The sequence below is a fragment of the Capsella rubella genome, unplaced genomic scaffold, assembly GCF_000375325.1.
Source record: "Capsella rubella cultivar Monte Gargano unplaced genomic scaffold, Caprub1_0 scaffold_2, whole genome shotgun sequence".
Classification (NCBI taxonomy): domain Eukaryota; kingdom Viridiplantae; phylum Streptophyta; class Magnoliopsida; order Brassicales; family Brassicaceae; genus Capsella; species Capsella rubella.
In genome coordinates this window covers 4,258,498-4,268,778 of record NW_006238922.1, presented here as the reverse complement: position 1 = coordinate 4,268,778, position 10,281 = coordinate 4,258,498, and the positions used below count along the sequence as shown (strand labels likewise).

At 35.8% G+C, this 10,281-nt stretch overlaps 2 protein-coding genes across 2 annotated transcripts in view; both read right to left on the bottom strand.

The window, feature by feature from the left end:
- Positions 1 to 6,739: 6,739 nt before the first annotated feature.
- On the bottom strand, positions 6,740 to 7,285 carry LOC17895176 (agamous-like MADS-box protein AGL29). The gene has a single exon (XM_006300991.1). The coding sequence runs from the start codon at positions 7,283 to 7,285 to the stop codon at positions 6,740 to 6,742; it is 546 nt and encodes a 181-aa protein (XP_006301053.1).
- A 2,559-nt stretch (positions 7,286 to 9,844) lies between these two features.
- Positions 9,845 to 10,281, bottom strand: part of LOC17895863 (agamous-like MADS-box protein AGL62) — a 640-nt gene continuing 203 nt past the window's right edge. Inside the window, exon 2 of the mRNA XM_006303054.2 lies at positions 9,845 to 10,281. This exon is cut by the window's right edge and continues 7 nt beyond it. Within this exon, the coding sequence (XP_006303116.2) occupies positions 9,845 to 10,281 (437 nt within the window).

The following is a 10,281-nucleotide window of genomic DNA, read 5'->3' as shown; positions in this document are numbered from 1 at the left end:
CTCAGGAGAAAGATGCAGGGCTGGTTAATGCTCCTAAGGATACTAATTCGGAGTATCAGGTTGCAGCCAATAGTATTATCCTTGTGCATGGGCGAGTCTGTGTGCCCAAGGATGAGGAGTTGAGACGGGAGATTTTTAGAGAGGCTCATGCGAGTAGGTTCTCTATTAATCTAGGAGCGACCAAGATGTACAGTGATCTGAAGAGGTATTATCATTGGGGTGGTCTGTGGGCATATCACTTGAGCTTGGTGGAGTTTGCTTATAATAACAGCTACCAGGCGAGTATTGGGATGACTCCTTATGAGGCATTGTATGGGAGGCCATGTCGGACACCTCTATGCTGGACTCAAGTGGGGGAGAGGAGCATTTATTGGTGCGGATTTTGTTCAGGAGACTTTAGAGAAGATTCGGGTTTTGAAGCTGAACATGAAGGAGGCGCAGAATCGGCAGAAGTGTTATGCTGATAAGAAGCGCAAGGAGTTGGAGTTTGAGGTTGGAGATATGGCATATCTCAAGATGGCGATGTTGCGTGGTCCTAGCAGGTCCCTTACCGAGACTAAGCTGAGTCCGATGTTTATGAGTCCTTTCAGGATTGTGGAGCGGGTTGGACCGGTGGCGTATCGGTTGGAGTTACCTAAGGTTATGCATGCATTTCATAAGGTGTTCCATGTGTCGATGTTAAAGAAGTGTCTTCATAAGGATGATGAGGTGTTGGCTACGATTCCTGCAGATTTTCAGCCTAGCATAACTTTAGAGGCGAGGCCAGTAAGGATTCTCGAGAGACGGGTAAAGGAACTTCGCCGTAAGAAGATTCCTTTGATGAGAGTCCAGTGGGACTGTGATGGAGTATTGGAAGAGACTTGAGAGCCAGTGGCCAGGATGAAGGCAAGGTTCCAGAAGTGGTTTGACAAGCAGGATGAAGACTTGGGAGCCGTTGGCTTGTTCTGTTTTAAGTTTTTTATTGGTTGTATCTCTTTTGTATTTTCATTTTTGGTGTAATGATTATGATATTGGAGATTAATAAGATGAGTATTTCTTGGATTTGACTTGTTGTGTCATGTGTAAGAGAAATATGTGCGAGTTTCTAAAAATAGAAAGTGTCGGGTTTGACGGTTCTATTTTTGGAAACTTTCGGGATTGTGGTTAGTATAGCATTGTGATGCTATGAGGGAACAACGGGAGGTATATCTGATCAAGAGATATGCTCGGGCGCGTTTAGACTTATTTGCTCGGATAAGATTTGAGAGCACGCTTATGGGTGACGATCCGAGAGTGAGCGTGAGACTTCTCGGACACCGTAACTAGAAGGCTGGTGTCCTAATAGTAAGCCGGTATGACCTGAGGGTTGTGACTTGAGAGGGGGAGTGGTGAGACTTCCTGGATATCGTAGTCTAAGCCTGAGGCCTCAGGATGACACGGTTCGATTAATGGGTTGCGACCTATGGACGGGGGAGGTGGGTGTGTATGAGCAAATAGGGTCTGGAACGTGAGGATCTTGATTAAATAGGGGCCTCGGGAACAGCCACCAAACACGATGTATGCTAGGTTCTGGTTATTGTTGCTGGTTTCATTTGGTTTAGATAAATGTGGATTAATTGCTGGTTTAGTAATTTAATTGTTTGGTTTGGATTGATTGGTTTGGTTTCCTCTGTGGCTTTCCTCTTAGTTTAATTTGTTGGTTGAATATTAATTATGGGGTTATATTGATGAATTAAAATGAGAAAACGGGATGGGTCGTTTCAGTTCTTAAATTGAAAATGTCGTTAAAACGTAGGGGGTGTGTCGATGTTCGAGAGCAGTCGCACACGAAGTAGTCCACAAGAACAGCCCCCATCACCATAGAAATAAGTATCCCGAAAATGACGCAATTCTCCCCAATGTGTGTCACCATACGGGTAGTGAGGAAGTGAAGAGGAATTCCACGGATTTGAACCTAGAATGGTATCCGCTATCAATTCATCTCCTTGAGGAACCTATTTTTGGACAACACACATCCATTCATTAAACGATCACGATCCTTTTCGTATGATTATCACCATCGATTCCTCAGACTGAAACAGAAACAAGACCTTTTGATTTCCAAGGATTCGGCTTGTCACTTCTTCATTGACGCCCCATAAACGAGGCAGAGTACTTAGGATGGCACGGAGGTTTTGCTTCTGAGGGTTCACCGGTTTGACAGTCAAACTGAATAGATTCTTATTTATCGCTTCAGCACAAAAGTCAATTGGAAGAGTAATCGCCGCATCTTTGATTCCAAGTGCAATATGTTGCATTTGGCGCATGATTTTGTTCGCCATTAGTAATAAGAACAGGGGAAATAAAGTTCCACTCTGAACTATTTGGTTGATCCAGAGACAAACACATGGCTAATAAAAATTACTAAGAATGACGGTTTTGAGAGTTATAACCGCTTTACCAGTAGCCGGCGAATTACGCTCCATGAGACGAAGAGACAGCAAAAGAGAAGAGAAGGATCTGTTCGCACAAAAAATCGATTTTCTCTTTGTTTTTCTTTGTCACTTTGTTATGCTTTAGTAGGAACTCTCTTTTTCTAAGTTAAATTTTTTTTTTTTGGGTTTTAAGGATTATTCCCACATAACATTTAATAGAAAAAAATTGTCTTGTTTTGATACATCATTGTTTTAGATAACATTAACAATTCATGAAACTAAAAGGAAAGACAACACAACAAGAATACATAATTCTGTAAATATTAAAGAAAGACAACACAACATTACAACACCACAACAACACAGCAAATGATATACTAATGTTTGCATCATCTCTTCCCTTCAAAATTCTCCAGCAAGATCATTTTTCTCTTTCAATTCTCATTATCTTTATCTTTTGCTTTCCTTTTTTTTTCTTGGAAATCATTTTGGAGGAAAGCAAAAACATGAGTTTGATGACTCACCATAAAAAAAGGGAGGAGAAATTTTATAGTAGTACTAGTGTATGGTTTTTCTTTTTCTTTTAAATGTTTTTGAGAGTGCAAGATTTGATTATATATATACAAGAAGTAAGGGTGGTGTTGATTAGATCGCATTAAACTAGTCAATTCTTACACTTTTGGTAGTCATCAATTTGTACATTAATGTTTTCCAACTTTGAACCTTTGGTGGTCAATGTTTAGGACTCATACCAAAAAACAAAAATTTACTTTGAACACAATAAGATAAACTTGACATTCACACCAAGAAAAAGAGATTTGAACGTTTATGTAAAGAGACTAAGGTTTTATGTCAAATATTATATTTAAATTCTATGTCATATTTGAAATTAGTCATATTATTTGTTTAACTACTTATAGGAAATAATCATTCTCAATAAATTACTTATTATTTGCTTTTAAAATATTTTAATTCTAGAACACTGCTTTCGAAAAAATTATCTATAACTACGTAAGATAATTATAATTTTTAATTGAAAATTAATATTAGCACATATCTAAATTATGGAGAAAAAATCACGGGAGCATATTTTTTAAAAAAAAAATCAAGTAATAAATAATAACAATGTGAAACTTGAAAAACGTGAAAAACAAAAATATAATTATGGGATGAGTGTTGAAAGAAAATAAATATCTAGTGAGATTGAGCAAACACTAAATTTCATTTTATACAATAATATGTCAAACTCGAAGAAACTTTGTTTTCTTTGTAACATATTGCATTTTTAGAGTTAAATATATATATTTTTTGAAGAAATAACATGTTATCCTAATACATAAAGTGTAATATGAGAAATTATCGTCTTAAAAAGAGAGATATTTTTAAATAGCATTTTTACCAAAAATTTGATGAACTTTAAAAAATGAAGAATGATTTAATGATATTAAGATTTGATAAAACGCAAAATAGATCTTCCACAAATCAACAAAATTCAAAGAAATATGATCTGCAATTATAGGGATAGAGAGATCTGATCAATATGTAGTGATTGGTAGTCTCCACTGCAATGTTGTCGCTAGTGGTGATGGAGAGAAGAGATGTTGGGACAAAGTGAAGATGTTAAGATATTAGATCGGAAGAGTGGTGAGGGTGTGTAACGTCTGTTTGAGATTTTGGATAGCGTTGATCGACACCAAGGAAAGGTGTCGGTCGGTACCATCAACTTTTTGGTTAAAGGGTTTAACATAAATTGTCGGTTTAATATGATTTAATTAAGGAAAACCCTAAGAGTTATTGTGAAAACTCACAAGCCTCTCTTTTCACTCTTTTGTGACTTTTGGCTTCCAGAGAGAAAGCGAAAGAGAGAGAGAGAGAGAGCTTGTGAGTTTGTTTCTAAGTGCATAGGGAAACTTGTGAAGGAACATAACAGATGCATATTGAGGTGTTTTCTGGTGTTGCAACCAAGGAGAGCCTGATATCCATAGTTTTGGCCTAGCCTATCTACAACAATGTTGGCCCATCCTCCGCAAAACCTAAAATTAGGTTTGTTTGTACTTTCTTCGACATAGGACTCCTTTCATGTTAGGACTTGACATCGATGTATTTACTATGCAATGATCCCCTTCATATCCTGAAATAAAGATCATAGACTCCTCTAAAGTGTAAGACTCCCTGTTTTCCGCAAACATGCGGAGAAGTTTAAAAGATTGGATTTTTCTAACTATGTCATGAAAGTGCACTTATATTTTTGGTCAAAGATCCTAAAAGAACTAGACAGCTAAATTTTCTTGAGATAGAGTAGGATTAGGATGTCTGAATTCTAGGAATTGATTGATCTAACTGTGCGAATGAGGAAAACCCCCAAGAAAAGATCACGTGATGATTTGGTGGTTAGGGTTTGTTCATGGTCGTGTATGGTGCAAGGATTATTCAGGATTGATATGAGGCGATTCTACTGCATCTGAAGAGGCAGTGTAGATAGACACCAGGAGGGTATCAGTCGACATCAGATGTATTGATGTGGAGGTCGACACTAGGCTTGATTAGGAGTTGTTTTGTTCTTGTTATGTATGGTCTGATGTTTTTGTTGTTTGATTGAGTGTTGGTTTGTCTAATTCGCTTGTGTGTATAGGTAGTGCATGGGGGTCATCTTACTGACAATTTGTGATAATACTCACGCATATCTTTATGTTGTAGTGCAGGTGAAGAAAGAGAAATCGTGGAATCGTGGCATGAAGTGGAGGTTGATCTTTGATTGGAAGTCAATTGGAAGAGTAATCGCCGCATCTTTGGAGAGAAGAGATGTTGGGACAAAGTGAAGATGTTAAGATATTAGATCGGAAGAGTGGTAAGGGTGTGTAACCTCGGTTTGAGATTTATGATAGTGTTGATCGACACCAAGGAAATGTGTCGGTCGGTACCATCAACTTTTTGGTTAAAGGGTTTAACATAAATTGTCGGTTTAATATGATTTAATTAAGGAAAACCCTAAGAATTATTGTGAAAACTCACAATCCTCTCTTTTCACTCTTTTGTGACTTTTCCCTTCCAGAGAGAAAGCGAAAGAGAGAGAGAGAGAGAGAGCTTGTGAGTTTGTTTCTAAGTGCATAGGGAAACTTGTGAAGGAAAATGAAAGATGAAGATTGAGGTGTTTTCTGGTGTTGCAACTAAGGAGAGGCTGATATCCATATTTTTGGCCTAGCCTATCTACAACAATGTCAGCCCATCCTCCCCAAAACCTAAAATTAGGTTTATTTGTAACTTTTTCGACATAGGACTCCTTTCATGTCAGGACTTGACATCGATATATTTACTATGCAATGATCCCCTTCATATCCTGAAACAAAGCTCCTAGACTCCTCTAAAGTGTAAGACTCCCTGGTTTCAGCAAAAATGCAGAGAAGTTTAATAGATTTGATTTTTCTAACTATGTCATGAAAGTACACTTATTTTTTTGGTCAAAGATCCTAAAATAACTTGACAGCTAAGTGTTCTTGAGATAGAGTAGGATTAGGATGGGTGACTTCTAGGAATTGATTGATGGAACTGTGGGAATGAGGAAAACCCCCAAGAAAAGATCACGTGATGATTTGGTGGTTAGGGTTTGTTCATGGTTGTGTATGGTGCAAGGATTCTTCAGGGTTGATAAGAGGCGATTCTACTGCATCTTAAGAGGCAGTGTAGATAGACACCAGGAGGGTATCGGTCGACATCAGATGTGTTGATGTGGAGGTCGACACTAGGCTCGATTAGGAGTTGTTTTGTTCTTGTTATTTATGGTCTGATGTTTTTGTTGTTTGATTGAGTGTTGGTTTGTCTAATTCGCTTGTGTGTATATGTAGTACTTGGGACTCATCTTACTGACTATTTGTGATAATACTCACGCAAATCTTTATGTTGTAGTGCAGGTGAAGAAAGCGTAATCATGGAATCGTGGCATGAAGAAAGCGTAATCATGGAATCGTGGCATGAATAGCTGTTGTTTAATTTGGTCCATAACAAAATAGTTTGATAGACACTGAGCCTCCTAAAGTCTAAAATTCATGATCTCTAGATTTTGATATATGTATCATAGACAAGAAAAGGTAAATGAGTGGTAGACAACAAAATTACATTTGCAAAAGCATGAACTTGTATGAGATAAGAAACCGTCATTTTATTCTATGTTTGATTTATTTATTTTTTTCAGTATGTTTCTCAAATAACATTTAAAATGAAAAATTATTATTGGTTTATTAGATTGGATGATTTAGAAAACATTAACAATGTATAAAATAAAAAGAAAAGACAATACAACAACACATCATCACAACAACACAACAAATGATATATTAAGTACGTATAAATCATATGTCATTTCTCGCAGCATCTCTTCTTTGACTTCTTGCATCAATTTCATCACACAACTTCTCATAAAGCCCTTCAAACTTGTCCAGCAACTTTTTTGCTTCTTCTTGATCTTGTTCCTTTGTCATATGCATTTTCCACCACGCATCTTCTGGAAACGGCTCCATAGACGCAGCTGCCTTCATCGCTTTCACTTCCTCAGCACGTGTCTGCTCAACAACATTGTTGTACAATGTGCATAGCTCTTGAACATTCTGTTTGTGATGAACAGTAAAGAGTGATTGTTGCAAAGAAGAAGACGACGAGGCCTCGCTGTTGAGAAACCGCTCCGCAACAGCCTGAAAGGATGGACTGCCAAATGTAAATGGCTTTCCGGAGTCGGTATACCCCAGAAATGCAATGTGAACGCCGCAGAGAACAGAGAGTTCACAGAGCTTAGTGTAGATACCATTTCTACGCTTAGACAATGTGACCAATCTGTCTTTGCTTCTTTCTATTCTCTTTATATTAATCTTTTGCTTTCCTTTTGTTTTCTTGGTGTTCATTTTTTAGGAAAACAAATTATGAGTTTTTGACTCAAAAAAAAAAGTGAAGAGAAATTTTGGAATAGTATTAATATATGTTTTTTCTTTTTCTTTTAACTTAAGAATATGTTTTTGTGAGTGAAAGATTTGTTTATTTATATACACAAAATAAGGGTGGTGCTAATTTGATCGCATTAAAATAGTCAATTCTTAGATTTTTGGTATTCATTAACTCTTATATTAATTTTTTGCAATTTTGAAATTTTGGTGGTCAAAATTTAACACAAGATATAAAAAACATAACACTCATACCAAAAAAAGAAAAAGAAATTGTTTGAACGTTGAACAATATATGATAAACTTAACATTCATATCAAAATAAATTAATTCAAAATTTTATGTAAAAGGACTAGGTTTTATGTCAATTACTATATTAAGAGTTTATTTCATTATTGAAATCATTGAAAATATGAAATCAACTATCGTTATAGGATATAATCATTTTTAATAAAAATCTTTATTTATTGCACAAACAATTGAGATGTATTAATTGTAAAATACTGTTTTTGAAAGAAAAACACTACCTTAGACTAAGTAAAATAATTTAATTTTTAATTAAAAAAATAATAGTAGCGCATTAACTTTCACATTTTGGTCTTTTAAATCATTAACTTTCTATGTGGCCATTCAAAACATGAACTTTTCGTTGACTTAGTTTTTAATGCATCATCTTTCATTGACTAAGCATAAATGAATATCATATCCAAAAATATGTTAACATAACATCTAAGAAACATTTAGCCATCTCAATTAGTAAGAGACGACGTCGTTTAAATCTACAAAAAATCCTTAAATGAGAAATTATGGATTTAATTTTTGAATTATGACGTTAGAATCACGTTTTTGAGATATCATTTTAACATAAAACGACGCCAGACGGATATGAAACTTTGTTACTAAAACAAAGATTACAGTCGCCTCCTGCTTCGTTGACGAAAAGGGTTCCTAGAGGAAAAACACTATTTTCTAATGGAATCTTCTCTAAGTTCATTATACTTAAACCCACCAAGTTTTTTAGCCTAGCCTATCTTCAACAATGTCGGCCCATCCTCCCCAAAACCTAAAATTAGGTTTATTCGTAACTTTATTCGACATAGGACTCCTTTCATGTCAAGATTTGACATTGATTTATTTACTATGCAATGATCCCCTTTATATCCTGAAACAAAGCTCCTATACTCCTCTAAAGTGTAAGACTCCCTGGTTTCAGCAAATATGCGGAGAAGTTTAAAAGATTTGATTTTTCTAACTATGTCATGAAAGTACACTTATTTTTTTGGTCAAAGATCCTAAAAGAACTTGACAGCTAAGTGTTCTTGAGATAGAGTAGGATTAGGATGGGTGACTTCTAGGAATTGATTGATGGAACTGTGCGAATGAGGAAAACCCCCAAGAAAAGATCACGTGATGATTTGGTGGTTAGGGTTTGTTCATGGTCGTGTATGGTGCAAGGATTCTTCAGGATTGATAATTGGCGATTCTACTGTATCTTAAGAGGCAGCATAGATAGACACCAAGAGAGTATCGGTCGACATCAGATGTGTTGATGTGGAGGTCGACACTAGGTTGGATTAGGAGTTGTTTTGTTCTTGTTTTGTATGGTCTGATGTTTTTGTTATTTGATTGAGTGTTGGTTTGTGTAATTCGCTTGTGTGTATAGGTAGTACATGGGGGTCATCTTACTGACTATTTGTGATAATACTCACGCATATATTTATGTTGTAGTGCAGGCAAAAAAAGCGTCATCGTGGAATTGTGGCATGAAGAGGAGGTTGATCTATGATCGAATTGGTGTTTTTTTAATGTTTTTTTTTCTTTTGGAAGTTGGATTAGAAGCATGTTAAATGATGGTATTTGTATTGCTTGTAAAATTATTGGTTTAATGGTTATTTGGTTTATATCTAAAACTGGTTTGATTGATGGTTTAGTTCATTTATTTTTGCTTGTTGTTAGTATACTTGATAATAGCTAGTTAATAAATATGAGATTATTAGCTAACGAATTAAAAAATAGAATACGTTGTCGTTTTAACTATTGTTACAGATTTGGGACATGGACAACAAAATTACAAGTGCGAAATATAGTTGACAATGTATAATTATGTTTTGAGCTACTGATACACAAGAAATAAGATGAAAATGTCAAAATATCTGTTGTTTAATTTGGTGCATAACAAAATATTTTGATAGACACTGAGCCTCCTAAAGTCTAAAATTCATGACCACTAGATTTTGATATATGCATCATAGACAAGAAAAGGTAAATGAGTGGTAGACAACAAAATTACATTTGCAGAAACATGAACTTTTTTGAGATAGGAAACCCTTATTTTATTCTAAGTTTGATTTATTTATGTTTTTCAGTATGTTTCTCAAATAACATTTAAAATGAAATATTATTTTTGTTTTATTGGATTGGATGATTTAGAAAACATTAACAATGCATAAAATAAAAAGAAAAGACAATACAACAACACATCATCACAACAACACAACAAATGATATATTAAGAACGTATAAATCATATGTGATTTCTCGCAGCATCTCTTCTTTGACTTCTTACATCAATTTCATCACACAACTTCTCATAGAGCCCTTCAAACTTGTCCAACAACTTTTTTGCTTCTTCTTGATCTTGTTCCTTAGTCATATGCATTTTCCACCACGTATCTTCTGGAAACGGCTCCATAGACGCAGCTGCCTTCATCGTTTTCACTTCCTCAGCACGTGTCTGCTCAACAACATTGTTGTACAATGTGCATAGCTCTTGAACATTCTGTTTGTGATGAACAGTAAAGAGTGATTGTTGCAAAGAAGAAGACGACGAGGCCTCGCTGTTGAGAAACTGCTCCGAAATTGCCTGGAAGGATGGACTGCCAAATGTAAATGGCTTTCCGGAGTCGGTATACCCCAAAAATGCAATGTGAACGCCGCAGAGAACAGAGAGTTCACAGAGCT